The sequence below is a fragment of the Tetrao urogallus genome (genome assembly GCF_951394365.1).
Source record: "Tetrao urogallus genome assembly, chromosome: 1".
Classification (NCBI taxonomy): Eukaryota; Metazoa; Chordata; class Aves; order Galliformes; family Phasianidae; genus Tetrao; species Tetrao urogallus.
Genome location: NC_136813.1, coordinates 21,766,988 through 21,792,756, shown reverse-complemented (window position 1 = coordinate 21,792,756; position 25,769 = coordinate 21,766,988). Strand labels below are relative to the sequence as shown.

Sequence of the window (25,769 nt, the reverse complement as noted above, 5' to 3'; positions counted from 1 at the left end):
CGCCTTATCTGGAACTGTTCTCCTCAACAGTTTTACTACAAACAAAATGTTTTCAGAGCAGATTTCTAAAGCGTATCAAGGTACCCAACATCTTTCACACACAGTAACTGGACCTATATATAAAAGATGCTAAGTTAAAACAGATGCTTTTCTTCTTCTTTAAAAACTAACATTAGCAAAAATAAAGAAAGACTTTCTTTGGTACATTTCCAGTAGTGCTGGTTTGCACCACACTTATTTAATGCAATACACAGCATATGAAGCTTAAAACATACTTTGCAAAGCTGTGCTAATACTTCTGCAATTGGTACATACTTACATACATGCAATTGGTACATACTTATTCTTTACTGAAAAAAAGAAAAAAAAAGAAAAAAAAAAGAAAAGAAAAGAAAAAAGAAAAAGCCAGCTGCAGCACTTCTTTGAAAGCAGAGCAGCAGAGCTGAGTTGGTATTAACTACTTGATAATCACCTCTCATAATTTCAATCTTCTTTATTCCAACAGAAAAAGACCTTTTCCAATACCATTCTTTTCTGTCATCTTTTAAATTTTTGTTAGTTCAACATCACAATTTGAACACAAAATAAAAGCCCAGTGTAGTTATCAAAGTTCTGTAACACACCATTCTTAAGACCAGCTATTTCTCCTACCAGATTCAGTACCATAAATGAGCTGAAAAGTGCTCCAGTACATCCTTTAATTCAGCTCCCTAAAATCTGTAAACGGATATTTAAAATCCTTCAATACCAGAGGAAGATAAGTTAAGGATGAAGAAATCTCTGACACTGTTGTCTTACTACATGACATGAAACTATAACACTTTTGAACAAAACTCAGTATTTAATATTAGCACATTTTATCTGCATTTGACTAATTTATCCAATTTGAATTCAGATTGACTATTTACCAAGTCACATACAGCCTCCTCTTGGAGTGCAGTTAGTAACATCTTTTTTTCCTCTCTAGTTTGAGTTCATAAGCATATGTTACATAATCAATTCTTAATTCCCCAATTCTTATTTGTTATTAAATGAACCCATTGTTGTTATAGTCTCTCTTGTATATCCTACTTCAATCTCTATTCCTTCTTCTGAGGAAAAAGTCAGTAACACAAGCTTTTGATAAATCATAATCCTTCCCCCCCGTGATGCTCTGTGTCACAGGACTTCAGACATTTTTTCATAGGTGCAGCCCAGTACTCTAATCTTGACCGTGTTCCCTAATGGCTCTCCAATAGGAATTGACACTGAACACACATTTCCAATTTCTTACACCCTGCTCAACAGCCACAGGCAGCCACAGTTCTTCTGCCTACATCCTATGGTCTCCCACTAACAACAGCTGAAGCTGGTCAGACAGTTATGACTAGCAAGTTCAAAAGAACAGGCACTGCTGCTGATCTAGAGCAATTTAGGAGAAATATACATGACCTGAAACTTGTTAAAAATTTCACTGTGTCCAGAAAGAAAATTCTGAAGTAATAAAAGTCAATAAACAAAATTTGTAAAACGTTAAGTAACACTGATTTGATAGAATAGGAAAATGAAGACCTACAGTCCATTATGGTTATTCCCTAAATGCTCCATTCATGAGCTTTTCTTTCTCCTGAATATTAGATGAATATTCAATTTCAGTAATAAAGATTTCAAATATCAAATTCAAATATCAAATTTGAATGAAATCACTTAGTTACATTTTCAGTTGACCTACACAACAGCAGAATCTAATCTCTGTTCTCCTGCACCAATAATTCTTCTGTATCAATGGATCTCTAAACACACCACTTTTTAATGCCAAAATCAGGCATTAATTACTGATCCTCACTATAGAGAGAGGTAAGTTAGATGAATTTCAATGAGTTTCCTCCTGTCGGTCCCCCAGTTCCCTCTCCAGAATAAGGTCAAAGAAATAAAATTAATCACAAACAAGAGGCAACCATGATTTTTGACACCAGGCTCCAAGTGTTAGAAGTTAGCAATACTCTTTCCTGTTCAAACAGGAAAGCCATGGGAAACCTTTGCTAGCAACAGCCTGACAAAGGGGATCCTACAACCTTTCCTCATCAGCCAGAGGGTAGTAACTTGATGGAGACAGAGGTGAATGGATACAAATCTACTCAGGGCTCCTTCTCATTTATTTTGGCTTCCCACATGCCCTTATACAGCAGATGTGAGACTCGGGAACTGGAAGAACAGGGTCATGATGAGGTGGATGGTCCATCTAAGCTGGAGGAGCTGCCAAGGTCAGGCCAGCCCATCCTCCACACCATGATCATCTCAATGAAGAAAAACATTGGGCCGATTCACCCAAAATTCCACCCACCCTCATTCTACACAGAGACGGAAAGGGGAAAAAGTGGAAGCTGAGAAGACTTGGAATTGAGACAGTGATAGTTTATTAAGGAGAAAAGATGTGTGCACAAGTACCAACACAAGCCATTCTATGATTCTATGAAAGGAGAGGAATTTATGCACTACTTCCCACAGGCAGGCAAATGTCCCGCCCACTCCTGGAAAGTAGAGTCTCAGCATGCATGTTTTTTCTTTTAGGAGATATTACAATCACAATAGCTCTCCCTTCCTTCTCCTTTCCTGAGCTTTCATTGCTGAGCACATCCCCTTCCCAACCTCTCGCCTCACTGCAGCCTCCTAGCTAGGAGAAGAAAAAGCCCATACCTGTGTGAACACTGTTCAGCAAAAGCCAATGCATCAGAGTATTAGCAACGATGTTTAATCCACAAAGTCCAGCACCATTAAAGCTACTGCAAAGATTATTAACTCCATCCCAGTCAGATAGAAATGGGTAAATGGTTTATCTATTTTTATTTTGTACATGACATGCATGTCAATTCTCTTCAAGACAACTTATAAGATTCTTGGGATAGATAAGACAAAAAGCAACTGAGGGAACGAAGCACACAGCTGCATGTTTCAAAGAACACTGCTTACTGCCAGGCAATCTTTCACTCTTTATTTAAGTCAACATGTATAAATCCAACAGCAATTAAGAATTATCTGTTACTGACCAAAAGACCAGTAATAGTATAAAGATTCAAGGTGACTGAACACTAGGTGGCCACATTGTTTAGATCCAAAAATATTAAAGATGCACAGAATTACTGGAGGACCTATGCTCTCTTGCAAGTCCAAAAATTGATCTGGTCATCAACAGGAAAGACCTTGAATTTTTCCACACTGAAAACAAACAGCCTAGAACTTCGGTCAGACCCCCAGTCTCATGAAGAAACCATAAAGATTCTTGCCACAAAGACTAACAAGGAAGCTCACGGAGATGGAGAGCAAAATACATGGAACCTGCCAGGTAACAAGTCACAGACATGTTGTTCACTTCCTCGAGACTCTATCAGTTGTAGAGACTGAGAACAAGGCAGTCCAATCAAGTAGCAGCGGACAGTGGTCTGTGAAGTTCACTTTGTCATTGTGATTAAACCACCACCATTTCCAAAATATACCACAAAACTGTTAGAAGCAAAGAAATCAGACACAACAGAGAAATTCAGGTTCATGTGCAGAATTTACAACTAGAGGAAAAGTTGCTGATAGCAGGAAGAATCAGACTAGAACAACAGGATCTCTATCTCAGGGAAGCACCCAACACTAGTACTGTGAGGTTATCCAACTGTCAATAGGAAATATGCAAACAAGCCCTTAAGGAGCTAGTCAAGAGTACCTAAACCTTTCACAGTCCTCAAAGAACTGGGGAAAGTCCTTAAAATTGGAACAGTCAAGATCAACAGCATCTTGTTTTCCTCCTTCACTCTAACTAGAATTTATGGAAGGGAAGACACCAGCCTTTGCCATCACAAAACAGCTGCACATTGAAAGAACTTCACAGATCTCAGTCTGCCCCTCGAACACCCCTTTCATGGAACAAGAGTCTTCAGTAGCCAAAGTCTCCTGAACTCAATCAACAGTCTCCCTCATGCATCTCAAACAGAAAGGAGGGAAAGGATGGACAAATTAGCGCATATTCCTTTTCAAGCCCTCAATACCAAGCAGCAAAATAAGCATGTCATCTGAACAAAGACACACCCTTTCTAGAAATTAAGTTCTCAACACCATTACCATTCTTCCAAGGACTTGTCTTCAAATCACAACACCAGCTAAACAAGAGTAAAACCAGGACAACGCGTGATTTCCCACTTTGTTCTCAAATGGTATCCCAAAAGTTTAAGATTCTTTTTCCCTAAGTTGCCAGTAATTAAGTACCACAGAATCTGTCTTAGCTAAGCCCACGTAACATCATTCTTTCCTTATACAGATGACCAATTACTATTCCCAATTCATTTGAAAGACCTATGCCCTGCTGAGTTGACCTCCATTGCTCTCCAGGCTTCACGTGACAATGCCAGCACATTTCAAAAAGCAACATTTAGCATCTCTACAAAACCAGTTCTTTATCGCTCTTCGCAGGTAAAAGGAATTTTTAGACAAGTCAAAATAACTTACAAAGAACAGTTCTTAGATAAAAAAAATGATAGAAACTGCAAAGACCAACAAAAATACTTCAGTTCTTTTCAAATAATGTTTCACTGAAATGATCCAAAATACTGGCTGTGGTTTGAATTCATGCAGAGCTCATCAAGGTTGTGTCTGAAAATATTTTTTAAAGCATCTCACTGACTGGTACACTTGGCATGTAGCTCAGATGAAGCCTTCAATAGGTCTATTCCACGTGGCCAAAATGTTTTCTAGCTCGCCACTTTAGAAGTCAATTATAAAGCAAATGCACACTTTCTAAACAAAGAGCAATTACCCAATTTTTCTTCGAAAGGAACCTCTCACAGTCCCCATTTCTATTTGCTCAACACCTGAAAATGAGATCATGCTGACTTCTTCACTCCTCAAAAATTGACACTGCAAGTGCTGAGACAATCAGAGCTTTCTTTCAATCTCTTCCACTTTAGGAGTACTACAAACCTCTACCATCAGAGAAAAACAGTAACTGTCACATTGCATCATCAGCATTTGAGAATCACCCCTAGTATTTAACTTCTATTATCACATCTGTATATCCAAAAGCAGAAGCAGACCTCAGTGAACAAAAATTAGATGTTTCTGCAAAACTATGCATGACCTAAACACACTCCATTCCTGCCTCTATTTAAATATCTAGTAGAGTTCCCAGCATGCAAGCTCGTATGGGTGAGCCCCTGAACAACAAACTATGCACAAAATTCAGGAAAGCCCAAACCATCTGGACAAGCTCGTAATAACATGCAAAGCTCATTGAATTTGCACTACTAAATTTAATTGGCCTTTATCCAAAAAGCACAACTCCCTTCTCCTATCAGGAGAAGTCCCCCATTAGGGACTGCCAAACATATTTCTCTCCTTTACCACCCATTTGATCCAAGGCTTCATTAAGCTAACAGAGATGCTGCTGTCCAATTTCTTTCCATTCAAATCAGCACAACATTCGCTGCCTTCCACCATAAGGCTCTCGAGTTTCTACTGTAATCATACTCTCCCCAGTGTACTCATACACACTTTATTTGGACCTGAATCCAAACTGCTTGACACTAGCTGCCACTGTTTAGTATAAAGCCACAGCTGTTGTTGGAGCACAGAGTACTTATACTGTCACTTACACGACTGCAGAAAGAAAGAACTTGTGCTAATCTCAGACAAGCTGACTGTAGTTCATTAATAGGTCAAAACATTCATCTTCAAAGTACTCCTTTAACCACAGGAAGGCCTCTTAACTCACTTAAAACAGGATTATACTACTCCATATAAAAGTTTTATGAGTTTGGAGTTCTATTTATTTTTACTATAAAAGATGTACCAAATTAGATGTGACAGCCAATAGGACAAGGCAAGCATACAACTTCATCCTTGTAATCTGAAGACACCCAGTGCAACAAAACCACTCACAGTAGCACTACCGTGCATTGCAGGGAATCACCGAGGGCTCCGGAGATTAACAAGAGATCAAGGAATAAGAACAGTAACAATGTAGCTATTAAAATTTACACCTAATGGAAACATTTTAGCACTTGTAACATCCAGCGCTAAAAGCGCCAACCTCCTCACCCTTCGGGCTTCCGGCTGTAAGAAGCTGGAGTAAGACTGAGGAGAGAGGAAGCAACAAAATAGATGCTTATTATATAAGCAACAAAATAGATGCTTATGACCTAAGAAGAAAATCCTAAACAAAGAGCAGGAATGCAGACATGAAGAAATTTCTCTTAAAGGGAGATGAAGAAACCAAGGAAAGGCTGAGAACCAAAATCACCCAGCTGATTTTGGAAGAAACAAACAGACAAAGCTCCTGAAGGAATTGAAAAAAAAGGTTTGGCTACTAAACTTACTTATTCAAATGGTAAAATGGGACATAAGCAGCATTGAATAGAAATAAAGGAATATGCGAGTCAATGTAAAGCGTGGCACATTAGGAGCACGAAGATGATTCAAGAAGCTACAGTTCTAAATGGACCTAAAATGGAAAGATGACTGCAATTACAGCTATGGAAAACACACACACAAAAAAAAACAAAGTAGCAGCACTGAAGATGAAATCTTATGAATAACAACTTCAGATGCACAAACTGTGTTTTTGCTGGAACTGGAACAGTGATTGTTCTCCATCTCTAGGAGCAGGCATTAAAGGCTGAAAAAGATGTGCTTTAAAGACAAATGGCAGGAAGTAAACTGAGGCCTACTTCTTTTTCCAGAAACATGAATCGAACAGGAAAGATACAACCATTAGAAACAAATCATACCACAACGCAGCGTGTCTGCAAGGAAAGATTAGTGAAAAAACTGCAGATGTGATCAAGTTGTCATCTAATGAACTGGCTACAGGATCTTCAAATCTAGACTTTGTCTTTAATAATTAAAATACATCCAAACTTTAAAAGTCGCCCACCGCAGCTTTTAAGTTTAGTGAGGAATTAAGTTTCCAAGTTTGTAACACTAAACCTAATCAAATTCCCCATGCTCTTGCACAGGAACCTTGTGGAACAACAAAATTAATTAAAACAAAGAATAGAAGAAAGGGAGCATCAGCTGCTATACTGACTTTCTCCAAGTGATAAAGATGCACAGAAATGGCACACAGTCAAGAAGAAAAACATGAAACCAAACAAGTTTTTTTTTCAGATAGAAGAAATGAGCTTGACCAAATCAGAGGTTCATTCACTGTAGCAATGAATACAAGACTTATTTCTGTTTCCACCTGTGAAAGACCTCCTATTTGATAGAAATTGTCACTGCAACGCATCAGTTCCCATTAGCACAGGGTCCAACCTATCCCTGACCAACTTCGCTATTCAGAACAGATTCCCTGCACAGCTAGTAGTGCAAAATGCTTTCACCACATTGAAGTCTTTCACAATAAACACTACAGTAACCAAGGACCACAACAGACCAGATTCTCAACTAATTCACAAATAACTGTTTTAACATGAAGCTGTTGCTTGAATGATACAAACATGCACACCTGTATTTTACGTTGATACACTGAAGTTAAACTACTCTCAAGTGCTTTTGTGAGTTTTAAGCAATGCAGAGATGTGTTTTACATCTAAAAACAGGCAAAAAAAAAAAAAAAAAAAAAGACCATGTCAGTACAAAAGTTGTAATAATAGTGAAAAGCACATGTTTCAAAAGGACTGGAAGTATGAAAAATGCTTACCTTAAGTTTGAATTCAAGCTGGGGTAGAACAGAAAGCAAGAGATGACTGTCAATATTGTATAACTCCAGAATCAAGTCAAACACATGCTCTGACAGGTCACTAATTGATGTCTTCCCAAGCATCAGAACCTGATTGAAGAACTAGGAAGTAAAACAGAGTGTACATCAATAACAACAGTGTGTATATATGTGTACGTGTATATACACACACACACACACACAATTTTTCTAAATCTTAACTTTGCCCACTGCTCAATCTGTACCGTAGTTTTACAGTTTAAAAGGGGGGAGGTGGGTACGAAGGTGCAGCAGAGAACAGATCAAGACTTTACAGCACATTATAGAAGATCTTGTAAATATATAATCTTGGTTTATGTTCAAAATTACACGTAAAGGAAAAAGCACAAGCAGTAATGTTTGCTTTACTACAGTAAGGCTACGAATAATTTCAGAAAGCTTTCAGCTGAACATCAGGAAAACATTCCTATGCAATCTCCTCTGAGACAGTAAGCTTGACAAGTGGGTTTGGAGTGAGAGTTTTCACTGAAGATACTTTTTAAATCTTAGAACATACTCAATTCCCAAGTACCACAGGTGTTAAAAGAAACCAACAAAAAGCATTCACGATTTTGCACTGTTTTCAAGCTCCTGAGGTTTTGGATAGCTTCCATCAGACTTACTAGATCTTTAACTACTTAAAAAAAAGCATTATTTATTTTCCCATTGTGCAACTTAATTCAAAGAATATTTATGTATGACCTCTCCTTCCTGTCTTCACTCTCCATGCACAATGCCTACTGATGTTCTTTGCTGTTGTTTTTCTTTGTTGTTTTGTTTTTACTACATTCAACTTGGCTATACTCTTCAACCCACTAATCACTTGTCCTCCTCACTACCTCTTCTTAGATTCTGTTTCCTCCTCTTTTCCTGAGAGGGAGACACTCAAGTTCTGCTGTCTTACCTTCTCATAGCTTCTAAATAGTCTTATCTCTTCTCCAGAACAAAACAACCACCACCAAAACAAACAAGCAAACAAAACAAACAAACGAAAGAAATCCATGCTTTGCTGCAAGCACAGTAAGAACATATAAGCACATTTGCTGGTGAAGAGTCCAGAACACAAGTTCCAGGGAACTCGAGGGAATGGGATTGTTTAGTCCAGAGAAGAGGAGGCCCAAGGGATACTTTATCACTCCACAACTCCCTCAAAGGAGGTTGTAGTAAGGCATGGGTTTGGTCTCTTCTTCCAGGTAACAGCAGCAGGAGAAGAGGTAATAGCCCTTAGTTAGGCTCTGGCTGGATATTAGGAAAAACTTCTCAGAAAGAATGGCAATGCACTGTAACAGGCTGCCAAGGGAGGTGATTGTTCCTGGAGGTATTCGAGAAACAAGGCATGCTGGGGATGGGCAGATGGTTGGACCAGAGGATCTCAGTCTTGTCCAGACATAACAATTCTATGACTCTACTGCGTCTTCTGATCAGGTTAAGAATTAAAAGCAAGGTCCCTTAAGACAGCAGAAAGCGACTATTCACTCCATTTTAGAAAACAAAATTGTTAAGGACTTACTAGTTTCTATATGGTAAAGAAACAGAGTCAAAGGGAGGGTGTTTCAATAATATAACAATTATCTCAAAGAACAATTATGAGTTTCTGAAGTCACACTGTTTTTCACACAGAGGGTGGTGACGCACTGGAACAGGCTGCCCAAGGAGGTTGTGGATGCCCCATCCCTGGAGGCATTCAAGGCCAGGCTGGATGTGGCTCTGGGCAGCCTGGTCTGCTGGTTGGTGACCCTGCACATAGCAGGGGGGTTGAAACATGATAATCATTGTGGCTCTTTTCAACCCAGGCCATTCTATGACTCTGTGACTTTTGGCAATTCATCCTTTTCAAAACACAGCTTACTATTGGAAAATCTATTTATTTCCTTATTTGTTTGCAGTCTTCACTTACATTTGTAATGTATGGTTCAATTGCTTGTGCTGTCCTCTTAAGCAAAGCCTTTGCCAAGTCATAGGCTTGTTTGTTTAAATTCTGAAAAATAAAAACAAAAATTTTAAGTATATGAATTAGACTTAAAAAATAAACAGAAAATTTTAGATTTAGCATACATCAATGAACGTATTAAAGAAACAGCATCTTTTTAATACTCTCCGGCATAAAGATAATACAGTCAAACCAAAACAAGTCCAAGTAAAGCTTAGAAAACTTCTCATAAATCAGAGCTTACTTTTCAGTTGCTCCTTCTAAGCCTGAATGCTCAACAATGTCAGTTCCTGCATTTCACTGTTGCTCAGCTTTGCCAAAAATTAGAAAAGCAATACAAAGTAACTTCAAGGCATTTACAGGCAACACTGATGCAAGACTCTCCACAAGAATGTAACATAAAGCAGAATCCTGCCCTTGAATCAAGTAGCCGCCTATCGATTAACATCACAGTCTCTCTAAAGTACCTCCCAGAGAGGTTTGGTATTTTGGCCTTCAACTTTAACCTATGAGTGTAAAGATGACAAGCTAACAAAAAATTAACAAACTAATAAACAGAAACAAAAGCTCACACTATTCCTCCACCTCCACTCCTTTAATTAAGCTATTGCTCTGCCATCATTTCCTCCCTGGCCCACCACACACCATGCACATTTGCTGAGTCCTTTCTCCAATTTTTATATCACAATTATTTTCAAAACATTTCCAGAACAAAATGCAACCCAATTCTTGTGTCACCCACTGCGAACTTCACTGACACACTACAGTACTCGATATCAAAAACTATATATAAGTGCTTAATAGTTACAAATCTAAAAATACAATCCTTTCAATTTTGATGTTTCTGCAAAATAAAAATAAAAAACACAATAGTTTATTCACTAGAAAACAGTTTAAGAGGGTAATTTTGTTACAGAGCTCATCTATAAGGAAGTAAACTTTATTTTAGCATGATGAACAGCAAACAAGATGCACTGCCACACTCAGACATATGCAGGTAATGCATATGTGCAGTTCTGTGTAGCTATCTAAATGAAAAAGATTTCACAAAGAAATTGAGAATATTAGGCCTGCAATTCAAAAAGCTGTACAGAAATGCAGGCTTCCAGACAGCAGTGGGAAGAGATTAACATTTCCTGTTAAAATAAAACAACAGAAGCCTTGGTTTGCCTCCTGACAGCTAAGTTGAGTGACTGAAGTCAGAAGACAAGGAAGATCATGTCTGAAGCATTTACTTTACTCAGATCCAACAGGCAAAGGTGAATAAAATTGCCACTACTAGAAAGATACTAGAATTCTTACAGAAAATGCTAACAACAGGAATCACCAAAGCCCAGCCTGCAGTGAATCCTACCTCCTTGTGAATATCAGTGAGAAATAAAACACCCACACTACTTCCTCACTTTTGCAGAAACAGATCAGCTACAGGAAGACTGAAACATTGCTATCACATCACACCAGGAACAGAAGAGATATGAAATTAAAGCCATGCTGTAACAGAAGCAGTTCAGCAATCAAGTGTTCTTTGCTATTAATATTTTTGTGATTCTATAAAGTGACTTACCATTAGAGGTGGTATTTTCAGGAATAGCAGTTATAAAGTAACCAAAGGAAAGCCAAAGCTTACTGGTAAAGTTACTGCAGTTTAAGTCTCTTCTTTGAGACGTGCTGAAAACATCCTAAGATGATCAGGACTCTCAGCAAAACGAAGCAAATGGTTCTAACATTGGCCTCAAAATGAGATATCTCAGAGGTTGCCAGACATTGAAAATGAAAGGCTTCATTTCAGTCTTTTTTATTTGCAATTTAAAATTTTGAGTACTTCTCTTCCTGAAGAAAAATAATCATTCCTAGTTTTTATCCTTGCAATATTTCCCCATAGAGAAATGAAAAGGGGACATAAGAGTCAACACCAGCAGTCTCTTTACAAAATTTGTCACTATTCCAAATGCGAGAAAAATGAGGTTCTAATATGAAAAAAATAAGAAAGTACTCCCACCTGCAGTATCTGCTTTTTTCTATTTTATCAGAATTGTGACTCTTCAGGACATAAAACACATACACAGCCACAGTAAGAACTGTGTACCACTGGCAGTTACTGTTCCAATCCTTCTTGACTGCCACAGTTCACCACACCAAAGCCAAGACAGCAGCTTTCACCTGGGCAAGGGTGAACACTGTATCTTGAGCAGGATCTCATCTACATGCAAAACAGGTTCTGAACTGCAGACTTAGCACAGCAAAGTTTCAAGAGGCAGATCTGTTTTGATTTACACTAATGACATTTTCCACTTGCATCTTTCACACAGCAGCTGATATTATGGAAGCTGCCATTTGCACAACTACTAATAACCAAAATTCTAAAAATTTAATAGAAGTTCTTGCAAGCAGCTGTAAGAAAGGAAGTCTAAAAGAACAGAGATCTTTCATAACTAAGCCATTAAGCACCAGACAAAATATCTCCCAGTATGATAATGTTTGCTGGGATAAGGGCTAGAAGTAACAGTTTCCAACCCTGAGTAAATTACTCACATTACACTCCATTCTATCTTAAAAAATAAATAAATAAAGCTGCCAACAGGCAAAGGAAAGTTCTTTGCTGAAAAACTACCTTTTTCCTCCAAGCCTCATGAACTTAATTCTGCTGATAGCCAGAGTCCTCCAATGTCCAAAAGCTGTATTTTTTGAAGATAAATGACAAAATGGGATGAGGTTCAATAAGGCCAAGTGCCGGCTCCTGCACTTTGGCCACAACAACCCCATGCAGCATTATAGGCTTGGAGATGAGTGGCTGGATGAGTGTGAGGAGGAAAGGGACCTGGGGGTGTTGGTTGATGCTCGGCTGAACATGAGCTGACAGTGTGCCCAGGTTGCCAAGAGGGCCAATGGCATCCTGGCCTGCATTAGAAACAGTGTGGCCAGCAGGAGCAGGGAGGTGATCATCCCCCCTGTACTCAGCTCTGGTGAGGCTGCACCTCAAGCGTTGTGTTCAGTTTTGGGCTCACTACAAAAAAAAGACATTGAGGCTCTGGAACGTGCCCAGAGAAGGGCAACAAAGCTGTGAGGGGTCTGGAGCACAAGTCTTATGAGGAGTGGCTAAAGGAGCTGGGATTGTTCAGTCTGGAGAAGAGGAGGCTCAGGGGAGACATTGCACTCTACAACCTCCTGAAGGGAGGCTGTGATGAGGAGCGGTTTGGGTTTAGGTTAGAAATAAGAACTTCTCCCACAGAGTGGTCAGGCACTGGAATGGCTACCCAGGGAGCATTCCAGGACAGTTGCTGTCCCTGGCAGTGTTCAAGAGGCATCTGGATGAAGAGCTGCAAGATGTGGTTTAGAGGTTTGTGGTAGCAATGGTGATGGGAGGATGGTTGGACACGCTGACCTTGCAGGTTGTATCCAACCTTGCGATTCTAGGATTCTATAAAATTGTCTTAAAAGCACAGGAAAAAGTGCTCACCTTCCTTTTACAGCTTCAGGACAAAAGCAAAACCAGGAAAGCAGCATTGCCCCATTTGAAATTAAAACATGAGCAAACCAGGCCAAAACAAAATTGATTGGAAGATGTTCAAGAAGCCTATCTTGTTAACTAATTTAATAGCCAAATTTAATAGCCATGAAGGTACTTCAATCTTCTCACGAGGGTTTAAACTTCTCACAAAAGAGAAACACCATAAGATAAAATCTGACTTTAATTCCTTCTTTTCCTTACCTTAAGTTCTCGTATGGCATCAGTATCTTCCACAAGTGTAAAACTCAAGTTTTGTCAAGCCATTTTTTATACTACCTGTTCTCCTCCAGAATGCCTGAGTAACTTGTGCCACAGACAAAAGACAGCAGGCTCTCTCACAGCATGGCAGGGACATTTCTGTGGTTATACAGGCAAGGCTCTCCAAGACAGTTTGCCAAAAACCAGTCATGTAGATACAGTGGGTTTGGCAGTGGCAGAAATACAGACCTACTGATTTTTTTTCCCCAGTCACTTTTTCCAGTTGTCTCATCAAGTCCAACTTAATGCAGCTCAAAGCAATTAAGAATGAAAATAATTTGTACTCATATTTTAAAAGGAGAAAACAAGTGCAGGGCGCTCATCTTTTTCTTCAAAAAGGAAGTGCAGCTGGCATCAATCTAATCCTTACTTTTTACAACATCTAAATTTCATTCCTAGAGTTAAGGCCGTATATCTAGAGCAAATATTCCTAAAGAAATACATTTTTTTAAGTTTTTTTTTTTTTAATTTGAAAAGGGTATTCAATTTTATTCCCACTAACCAAGGACACAGCAGGGGAAGTTGAATCCAAGAGCACTTTGCAAAGCAAATTTAAATGGGTCCTCTAGATCTTGTGAGGGAGAAGGAGGAGACAGGTTTTTAAGGGTGGCTGACAATACAGAAAAAGCAGCTGAGGTGTTGCCAAGATAGATAGTACTAATTATTAAGCAAGTTTCTAATAGAGACAGTTAGGAATTTAATTGTCAATATCACTTTCCTGAGAAGATAAGCACGTTCATCATGTCAGATGTGCAGTGTGGGATTCCCTGTAGCACTCCTGAGGCTGAAAACGGAACACTGTTAAACACTCCAGGAAATGAAGTACAATTTGCCTGCTAGCACTGCACAAACACAGAACTGTTTACAGGTGCTAATATAAAGACTTTATAATCTGAAAGGGGCAATTAAGAAACTATTAATTTGTCTTGCATTTTTATACTGACTACTTCTCCCTTGGTTCCAATATTTTCTGGGTTTAGTTCACTATTTACTTCATTGCCTTTTAACGTAATCCTATCAAAAGATTTCAATGGAATCTGTAGAAAGAAAGAAGAGCCAAACCAGAAAAAGATGGTTGAACAGCAAAGACATTCAGAGCCGGGCAACAGTCCAAGAAATTGTGTTGTTTTATTATCTGATATTTGCTCAAGTCAGATGGAACATCTGAGACTACTTCAGTGATTACTAATTATGGCAGAGAGACATTTGATAACATGTCCCATTCTCAATATGCATTCCTCTGCCTGAATTTTGCAGTCATCCTGCTAGCACCACTGTTTATTACTTGCTACACAGATCTATGGCTCGTATTCAGCACTTCTCTTAGGAAGAAAAAAGCAGCACTGACCTTGATTTTTAAGTACCAGTAAGTGAAGTAATGGTTAGTAAATTAGAAATTTAATTACTATAACTCTTAAAAACATTCACGTAATTTTAGAATCAAAACCCAGCCACTGGACCTTAGCATCCAGGGTTCATAACTACAGAAACTGCGTGAACTTTCTCTTCCCAAAAGACACAGAAGGCTCCTTTGATAAAATACATAGATCAAGCTCCTTACGTTTTCAACTTAGTGCTACCCAGTGGAACTGCTCATACACCTGCAGTCATACTACCAATACCATTATTTTTCCACAGTACAATCACTCAATTCACCCCACAGCCCCTCATGTGTACAACCATCCTCCTGGCTGTGTTGAAAATACAGTTTGCCCACGTCATTTGCCGTTAACATAGCTGCCTTACACCCAACAATTCCTCATCCAATCGTTTTCAAATCTGAGGTAGGAACAACTATGCTTCACTCACTCCATCAAAATTATTCTTTTGGTTCCCAGGGAATCCGACCAGACAAGGATTTACTATTTACCATCACACCAACACTTCCCATTGTGTCATTTTCAGTGGGCAATCTGGTTTTTGGACTTCCCCCCTCCTATAACCCATACAGCCCAGAAGACAGATCAGTCAAAACTCTTGTCTTTGGCAGGCCTGAAACCTAATCACTCTGATGTTTCATTAGTGGAAAGATTCTCACAATGAATTCATTACACACTTGCACCTCACCACTTTCTGCAGCCACTACACAAACTCTAAAATCTTACAATGTTATACACTGAAATAGAGATGAAACACAAATACAAGAAACTTCTTTCCATTAACATGAAAAAGGTTAAAAAAAAAACCTTAAGTTTAAAGTAATCAGAACACAGACTAGAGTTACAAAACTGCTTCAGTTAAAAAGCAACCCATGAACAAGTACCCCATCCCAGCAGCCAGAGTTTTAATCAGAGGTAAGAGAAAATACAGAACTCCAATTGCCTTTCCTATTAAAACATTCCCAGTCCATAACTTTAAATCCACTAGGAAACAAAACTGTTTCAATGCTGGAGCCAAACAAACAGCATACAAATTACTCAAAAATCTTGATAATAAACTTGAATTGTAAGCACAGTGCAGTCAAATCATTTCAACACACATCACACCATGAAACAAATAGCAAATGTCTAACAACTGAAACAATGCAAATTGAAATACTTTGCACACTCCTGCTTTTGTTTCTTGTATTCCAAGGTTTTATTTTGTGAATCTGAGTTTTAGCCACACAATTTTCATTTCTGGCACAAATGTACTCCCTGGAAGACACAACTAGAAAACTTCTCCAGTTGAAACAAAACCCAAGATTATCCTAAATGGTCTTTCATTGTCAACAGAAAAATCAATCATGTGCTGCACAAAACATTGCGCATCTTACAAAAAGTTTATTCAGATTCTCCAGATACATCAACATCCCTCAGTTCACATGCACTCAACTCTAACGCTTTTTAGAAGTAACAATTAAAAAAAATTAGCATCTTCACTGAATTCACTTTTCAGGAAAAAAATAAGCTGCCAGGTGATACTATTCCAAAAACTATCCCAAATCCTGCTAAGTACACAATTCCTACATAATTTCCCAGAAGTTCTCAGAGTCTTACAAGTCTTCTTGACTGTAACCCAACAGATTTCAGCAAGACCTGGCTAGTTTTCAGAATAAAAGGTCTGTTAAAGGTCTACAGTTAATTGCTTCTCACAGTTAACTGTACAATTTATTTTTAATCATTTTTTATTTGAAAACCAACCACCACAACTCATTAAGGTAAGACAGCCACTGTTTCTGAACACAATTATTTCTATGGCTGTGTAAAAAACATGCCAATGTGCTTCTAATGCCCCCCCTGCTCAAGACAGCACAATGTTCTGAATGGCTGATACAGCATTACACTAATTAAAAGCTTTCCAAAGGACACATGTTCCTTCCATACAAATGTCTGGCAGCACTGGCCATGTATCATAAGCTATGCATAAATTCATATGACATTAAAGCTTTAAAATGACTTTAACTGCTATTACTTTGGCTTATGCCACATGAGTCAAAGCAATAAAGTGATATTAAATGCTATACTTATTAAAATTGGTTAACAAAAAGATTATATCAAATAATAGGAACATACTTGCTATAGCTATTCTATCAGCAAAATCTAAATATCTGAATATAAGACAAATCTTAAGAACGATTACAAAACAGTAACTCTTACCTTATGTGCTGGCACTAGATTAACTAACACTGTATCCAACAGCTCCTGTGACACAGTATCTCCCTCACAAATGATAGAGCTCATTAGATCAACCATGTGCATATGTACTTTTTGGTTATGTCCATTGCTGAAATCAAAAACAAGAATGCTCAGTGTACTATCCACATAAAGGTCAAAGTTTTAATCAGAATATTCTCCAAGATGATACCAAAGGAAAACAACCCATGGAATACCAATAACAATAATCAAATTACAAGTTTTTTTAGAACTACTGAAGTTCCTAGACCGCACGTAGTACTTTTCATAGGGTTCATTCATTCTCAAATCTCATGCCCTCGTTTACAACTATACTACAAAGAACTGTATCAGTCCCCACCACAAGAATGAGACAGAATACTAAGAAGTTTTTCTTCTCTACTCAACACATTTGAGTTCACATCTGGAGCACTGTGTCCAGTGCTGAGACATAGATACACTGGAGTCAGTCCAACAAAGGGCAAGAAACATGATTTCAGACTGGAACAGCTTCATAAAAGAAGCAGTTGAGAGAGATGGCTTTTTTTTTTTTTTTTTTCAGCCTCAAGAAGCAAGGGTTCATGGAGAACTTGTTATATTTAAATACCTGATTTAGGAAGTAAAGATGTCAAAACCAGACTCACCTCAGTAATGTCCAGTGACAGGACAAAAAGCAATGGGAATGAGTTGAATGCTATTTAAATGGTAACACCACTTAAACACACGATATTTTATTAATTTCCTGGTAGTGTGAATGAACACTATTAACAGCTTGCACCAAGAGGCCACTGACCCTCCATCTTTGAAGACAAGCTGGGCTAACTGACCCTGCTGAGCAGGGAGGGGTGGACTAGATGATTTCCAATTGTTCTTTCCAGTGTCCACTATCCTGTGTGCCACATTTTTACAGCAAGAATCCTCCAGTTCTCTTATATTCTCTTATACTGTATCATTCACCTTCAGTTTCAAGAAAAGGGTCAAATAAATGCAGTAAGAGAAAATGAATGCAACTTTCTCAGAAGAAAAGAATTTGCTGTGTATCTTGTTTAATTAAAGCATGTGAACTGACACCTACTTCTAGTTAAACTGAATTGGAGGGGGTTATAAAAATTAAGCTTGTGAATGCTTAAAGCCTAACAGCAGGTTGAACATCTAAGTTGGAAACGACTTCTCAATCATGCAATAACATATTTGTGACAATACTTACTTTATTACTGAAAACAGTGTCCTGTACAGCTGTGTGAAAATCTCATTGCTGTCTTCTAACTCAAAACATATGTTATAAGACTTCACCCAAGCAATGTTCTAAGTTGAAAAGGGAAAAAATAAAGCAGTTAAAAGATAGAGTTTAAAAATAGCATTTAAACTTCATATTAAGTTATCAAGCTTACCTCAAGTAAATAAAAATATCGATTGAACTGGGGGCTTTTTGTATCTTCTAAACCCTTAAGTTGCCTTGTTATGAACATAAATATATCCTGAAAAGAAAAGAAGTTACATTTAATCAAATGACACTTAAAACTATAATAAACTATAATAAACTACCTTTCGAAATTATTAATACTATTCTTCAGTAAAAAATACATAGTAACAACAGAGCCACTATTTTACTGTCCTAAAAGAATGAGATCTACAACACATCTCAAGGAGTCATCTTAAAATGCTTCAAACTTTTTACAAAAAGAATTGAGAAGTTTTATTTTTCTGAGGAAGCAAAAGGATTTTCTTTTCCAAATGAAAACAGACAATTTGATAAGTAAAGCTGCAGTTGGCTCACATGCCATAGAAGACAATGTTATGCACAAGGACAATGAATTCTAAATTTGTACCTTATGCTGCAATGGGTTTGAACAGGAGAAAAGAAGAAATAAAGCAGTAGCCAACTGGAGCTTTCCTAAGAGCACTACAATACATTTATACCACAGCATTCGTGCATTTTTCCACCACAGTGCTACTGACAGACCACATCTCTCATAACAGACCTTCAAAAACAAAGTTTCTCCTGCTTTCTGTATTTATTTTCAGCACAGAAAATGTCAAAAAACATCTCTCAAAATAAATCCAGGCAGGTTGTAAGGAACAAGCAATCAATTATGAACAAAACAGAAACAGAGGAAGGTCCTCTGTTTAAATTCGTCCTTTTAATCTACTTTTTATATTTGAATAAGGAATAGCTAGAAATTCCTAGCTACTATTTTAAATCAAAAGACTGAGAAGTACACATCATCATCATCATCTACATCAACAGTGTTCACAGCCCCAAGCATATACCTAATAATTTGGGTACAATTTAATTATGAAGTGTATAAACTTGCCATTATAAATACATGAAAGCCTCACAGTTCACCATGAAAATTCCCTTAGAAGAAAGGAATTGTGATCTATAAGCAATTTTCACATTAAGTTGCCTAAATACACAAGAAAAGCTCATGAGCCTCTCCCACACACTTAAGATTAGAAAGCTTTTCTGTTACGTTTTCAAATGACCATTCCACCTTGCCCCCCAACCAAGAATGATGAGATGGAATGGAGATGAGAATATAGTTCCATTTTTAAGGCTACAAGCACAAAATCCAGCCTTAATAGATAAGCCAAGGATTTTCTGCTCTAGGTAATAAACAGGAATTAGAATTCACATCACCACCACTTGGTAAAAAAAAAAAAAAAAAAAAAAAAAAGTAATAATAATAATAATAATTCTAAAAGTACAAGAAGCACGTGGCTCAAAGATGCAGCTTTGTGGAATTCAAGAAGACTTTAGCTTTGATGTGTTAACTAGGGATGATCAGAGGAGTTGCCATTTGGTTCACACTTCAGATCAGTTACAGAGCACACGAATCACTCTGTGGTTGAAATTAAACCAGAACACGCAGTTCAAAGGGTGCACCTTGTGGACTCCTACCACTAAAAAGCATTCAGTCCATAGACAAAGACCAGCCTGAAGGACTCCCCCCCAAAGGCAGTGCCTGAAGCACTACTAGGCCAGTAGCCCACGGGCAATGAGCTCTGTTATCTAAAGAACTGACAGGCCAGAAGGCACTGGGCAGTCTGGCAGCCACACAAACTGAATCTCAAGGAATCACTTTGGCTGCAGCTCAGAAATCACAACACTTCCACAAATTTGTCACTACTCCTCCACATGGTAAAGCAGGCACACATTACAACCCCAACTTCAAAACCACAAGTGTGCATGCTTCAACTTTAGGAAGAGTATCAGATGTTTTCTGTGGATTGTTGTCTTGATACAAATTAACCACACAAAGGCTTCAGCGTGCATCAGAGCCATAGCCTGCAAAACAGAATACATTCAGATGCTGGACATTCTGCTGCTATATACACCCTCACTTATTTCCATTTTAGCTGTGTCAAGCACACCATCCCTAAGCCTAAGCAGTTCCCTTTGACACAAACCAGCGATTACAATGCCTCCACCCCAGAGAATTAGAACTGGGCTCCAGGCTTTCCCCAGCCTTCACTTAGAAGTTTTCATATCCCGGAGGAGCAGCCCTACTCCAGTTCTGCTTTTACCCAGTTCATGGCATTTTCCATCTCTATTGTTAAAGACCTTTCAACACTCATTGAGGCATTAAAGATTTATGCTGAGGATACACATAAGAGAGGGGGACCACAAATCCTGACCCCTTTTCTGTGGAGCTTACACATTGTGCAAATGAGATAAAGAGACGTATGAAGTCAGAATAAAAACTTCAGATTGATGTTTTCCCCTCTCCAAAAATTAACCATTTCAGCACTTCCCTTTTTCCATCTTCAACTTGGATGCTATACCTACAAAAGAAGATTCTGAAAGCTGCACTATAGGCATGATGTTAAACACTAGATAAAAATAGTGCCAAGATAAAACCCAAGAGGAAGCGTTCTTCCTCTTACCTCTTTGTCTTAAGGTGGAGGGAACTCTTCAACATATGTATCAGAGCTTGTCCTGCAACCACAAAAGCTGTGTTCAGCGGAAACTGGGGTTTGCAATAATCTACCTCAACAGTCCCAGGCAAAGGTCTGCCGTTTGCCCTGTCTTTATTTCTCAAAATGCATTTAGAAATGTGCATCGGGAGCCTGAGTTCTAAAATCTACACAGATTACAGGCTTCCTCTGTCAGCATCCTGTTCTGTAGTCTGTTCAGAGATCTAAGCACTAGTAGCATGATTACACTGTAAATAAAAGATTAGTAATGTAAACTTCCCAATAATAAAACGTAAATCATCGTAGTACTTGACAGATGAAATTCTGTATGGAGGGTTAGTATCATTTGTTAGCCAAACTCTGAAGGGGAAAAAAAAAAAAAAGACCAACAAGCAAGCAAAGGAAAACACACTACTCAAAACTGAACTGAACGTCTGGGAAACTTAACATCAGACAAAGTCCAGTACTGAAAGCTCGTTTGTCTGAAGCTGGAGATGAAGTAATCAATGAAAGAGGTAACTTGAGGAAGTATGAGCAGAGGCGCAACAATTCAGAAAAATACAGCTTGTAAAAATCCCCAGGTTTCTCTCCAGCACGTCAGGTAAGAAAGCATCAATTTCAATTGCAACTGTAGTGTTGACCTTGCTTAAGAAGCACTCTCAACATAAGCACTAGATCAGAAACAGAGTGATTTCTCCCACTGCAACAGGCACACCTGTCATCCCAACAGTTCTTTTATCCTACCATGGAGGGGGAATGTGTCTGTACTACACTCGTAAGTCAGGGAGATAAAACGTGGTGGTTTTCAGCATTATTTTCCCCTGCAATATTTTCTGTATAAGTCATTTCATTAGTCTAGACTCAAATTGTATCAGTGAAGTGGGTTTGATTTTCTAAGCCAGAATGAAAATTAGACATCTATTAAAATAAGAATTCAAATACAACAAAAAAAAGCAACGTAAAATGAAAAGTCCTGAAACAAACAGGGCAGATCTGTATTGCCTTTTCAAAGTTGGCATTTCTCAATCAACCATCTCCATCTAGTGGGATCAGCAATGTTTGTAATGCCTGCATTTTCCAATTCACATCAGAAAGTTTCTCTTTAGACAGAAGTATTTTGTTTCAATAGGGCTTATATATAGACAGAAATCCTGTATCCATCTCTTTGTAGTCGAATTGGAAACAACAGACATGTTTTTCTGAGTGAAAGCATTAGGTATCTTGAAAGATATCACAATAAAAGCTATAGACAGAAGACTAATTCTGAAGTAACAGGCCAGTACTAATGAGTCCTAAAGACGGATCAGTAAAACATCTATTTCCAATATAAATCCAAATCCCCGTGAGTTATTGAAAGCTGTACTATACATCACTTTATCCAATGAGCTTCTGACCTCACAGAATATCCTTTTTCAAGGATCACGTGAAAGCCCTGGACAGCTCAGGCTGAACCAGAAATAAACAGAGCAAAAGAAGTTATAACCAAACATTAATCATTCAGTTGGAAAATTAGGCATGGAAAATAAAAGAGATTAATTCTGTTTACCTTTAGTTTGTCTGGTGAAGTGTATGGAGCTTCGGGGGCATAAATTCTGAAAATATCAGCAAGGCAACAGGCTACCAGCAAACGTACGTCTTTATCAGGATGCTTGAGGAAAAAATCTGAAGCAAGATGTAAAGCAAGATTTAGGTACAGCTCCTTTTCTTCTTCAGAGTCCTGGTCCATATCCATGAAAGTTTTCACAACCATCTGTAAAGAAAGTGTGAAAAGACTTCAATACACACAATGACAAAATGCACAACATCTATCAGAAGCAATGCAGCAGTAATTGTTTGAATAACAGTAGTAAACCCAGTGCCTTATTTTTCAGGCTATGAGAAGTATTAGTCAAATTCTCTGCCAACTATCCCACAGAGAGCCTCAGGGGTGACAAAAGTCCAGCAGTAGGCTTCTGCATGTACTATGAGCAAATATGTCACCAAATCGACCAGAAAACAAAGATACAGAAGGAATCACTGAACAATCTGGAGAACAGCAAACCTTTATTCAAATTGTGCATTTCTCCCTTAAGTATTTAAGATTCCAATGTATTTTTTTCCCTTTACTCTCTTTCAGTTTTCCAATTCTTTTTTCTCCTCCTATTATCTTCAACACCCGCAAATAACACAAGAAGTAATTTTATGAACAGCAAAGAAAAACCGTGTTCACCTCTATGGAAAGTAAATAAATTTATATATTTAATAAGGTAACAAATGAATACTCAAGTGTCACAAGTGTTCCTGCAACAAGCATATATTTTGTCATTCTAGAAATGAACCTTCCATTTCTCTTCCCTAACAAGACGAAATTCCGTATTGATACAAAAATTTAGTCAGCTTTTCTCCAGAGCGAACCTGTCACAGCACTTAAGGAAAACAAAGTAAAACAAGACAGTTTTCTTAGCATGCTTTTCTAGTTTCTGGCAAAGCAATGAGTTACAGAATTCCTGAGCCTGAAATTGCACCCAGACCACCTTGATTTACGCTCCTGGAGCTTCCACATGTGGTCCACATTTCTTCACCCACTCAATTTTTCTGGCTCCTACATCCTCCTACAGTAACAGGCTTTATCATTTCGTTTCAAATAATTTATGGACAAGTATGTTATTAGATTGCTGGTGTAAAATATGACTCATGCCATGATCCCTCAGCTCCTGCATATTAAGAAAAACTTTCCTCACAATATTCACCATTTCCAAAAACATTTATCACCTTTGCCTTTTCAGTCCCTATCTCTGAGCATTTGTTTTCCCTTCCTGCTCTCCAAACTCACTATAACTTGGAGGACAGGTTGATCAGCAATGCATACAACTTGCCAAGTTATGCTAATATATGAATTCGTTCTGCATATTTTATTCTCAGACTGCACAATAATTTGTGTTTAGTTAAGTGGAGACAATCCATTTACCAAATAGCAAATTACTGCTTGGAATTGCAAAATCTACAGAGGAGAGAGCTTCTTCCCCCATACTTATGTGAATTCAGCAGAGAGGGAAATGAGAAAGTTAACAGTCTTTATCTGTAAACTTGTTTTCCTTAGCTCCTGCAACTGTGTTTATAATGTATGTGCACACACTTGTGGTGTTTTCAATAGCCTGGATCATCCAATTCAGTACAAGGAGGACACGCAGTTCACTGTCTGCATAACCATGAACGCAAAGCCAGCGTGAACAGCTGGTCAAGAAACATGACATCCTGCAACATACATTTATCCTGCAAAATTCAGTTCAAGGACTAGAAATACACGCCAGCAAATGAAGCTACAAGAGAAAAAATATCAGTAAGAACTATAGGCATTTTTAAGAGCTAAAAAAGAAATGTCAGCACTATCATCTTTATCTCTGATTAACTCCCAGCAGGAGAAATTATGAACATTGTATTCTATTAAAACTAGTAGAATGCACTACAATACCCATCAATTAAATTCCCAAGGAGCAGAAAGGTTAAAGGTGGAGGAAGGAATCCTTGTGCTTTGGGGTTTCTAATTGTTTTGTTCATTTACTAGTAATACCAGGCAACCTGCACTTCAGGAAAACTCCCAATTAAGCTTTTCCAAATCACAGAATGTGTAAGGTACTGCTCCCAGACCTGTTTATCATAGCAAGCCCATGTGATGGGCTTCCCCTCTGCATTACACTAATAAGTCTGCCATTCTGTCAAAATACACGGGTAGATCAAGAACAGGAGCAACATCATTACCCACCAAGTATTTCCATTATTTCTGTAGGGTTAGGCCAAAGAAACTGGTCAAGAAAAATCAGGAAACTTAGTATACGTTTACACTAATAATCAAAGTCTTTATTATTCTCATATTAGCCTCTATAAAGCAGGTTTTATAATCAACCTTGCAAGGAGCACAAATGCATGTATGGAATTTATTCTGATGTATCCGCATTCTTTCCAAAATTAAGACCCGCCCCCTTTCACATTTTCATCTCTAAAAGCACTGACTTATTATACAAGTGAAATAAAATTTAAGTATATGAAATTAATTTCCTTTTTTTTTTTTTTTTTTTTTTTTTTTTTTTTTTTTTTTAAACTCTTTCAAATATATTTGGACCAGTTATTGCAGGAAAGCAATCAACAGAAGGCACAACAGCCAACAGGTTCCTCCTTCCAAGCACAGAAAAAGTTTTGCCCAAAAGAAAACATAAATAAACATCATAGAGTTACTGGTGGCGTTTTTACTAACCTTTAGCCTTCTCACCATCTCTTCTTTAGATATTTTATCAGAGATTTCTTTGACTCCTGGAGGATATGTGATTTTCCCATCATTGGCTCTCGTCTTTGAATGAGCCATGATTTCACAATTTTAAAACTGTGAGGGAAAAAGAAAAAAAGAGTCAGTATTTATTATCTACTTTATGCTTACCTTTTCTGTCCTGCTTTTAAAAGCAACTGTATAGATTTGAAGGGTCAAAATCCCATTAAAATGTTACAGAAAAAAACGATACAAGCGAATAGAAAACTGACAAAATAGACTTTTTCTTCAGATTGTGGCTGGCAGCAATGGTTTTGACATTCAAGTAGACTGTCCTACAGTACAATAGAACTTCCAAGATATACACAACTGAAAAGTCCAAGCCCTTCGTTCCTGAATGTGTTTGATCATCACACTTAGAGATGCAACCAAGTAGCTTGTTTGAACTGTTACAGCCACTTGTTGACAATAAACTCCAGCCAGCACAGATCTTACACTCTCTGAATATAGACATCTAGAGTGAACTTTACTTAGAAAGCATAATTAAACCATAGAATCACTCAGGTTGGAAAAGACCTTCAAGATCGAGTCCAACCACCACCTAA

General features: G+C 38.0%; 1 protein-coding gene across 2 annotated transcripts in view; it reads right to left on the bottom strand.

The window, feature by feature from the left end:
* PDS5B (PDS5 cohesin associated factor B) overlaps positions 1-25,263 on the bottom strand; it is a gene marked incomplete at both ends in the record, with an annotated part of 76,484 nt that extends 51,221 nt beyond the window's left edge. For both annotated transcript variants that reach the window (XM_079537827.1, XM_079537828.1), the window contains 7 exons: positions 7,661-7,801; positions 9,615-9,695; positions 16,992-17,118; positions 18,214-18,311; positions 18,398-18,484; positions 22,471-22,674; positions 25,156-25,263. In XM_079537827.1, the coding sequence (XP_079393953.1) occupies positions 7,661-7,801; positions 9,615-9,695; positions 16,992-17,118; positions 18,214-18,311; positions 18,398-18,484; positions 22,471-22,674; positions 25,156-25,263 (846 nt within the window). The remainder of the gene's footprint in view (positions 1-7,660; positions 7,802-9,614; positions 9,696-16,991; positions 17,119-18,213; positions 18,312-18,397; positions 18,485-22,470; positions 22,675-25,155) is intronic.
* Positions 25,264-25,769: the final 506 nt, after the last annotated feature.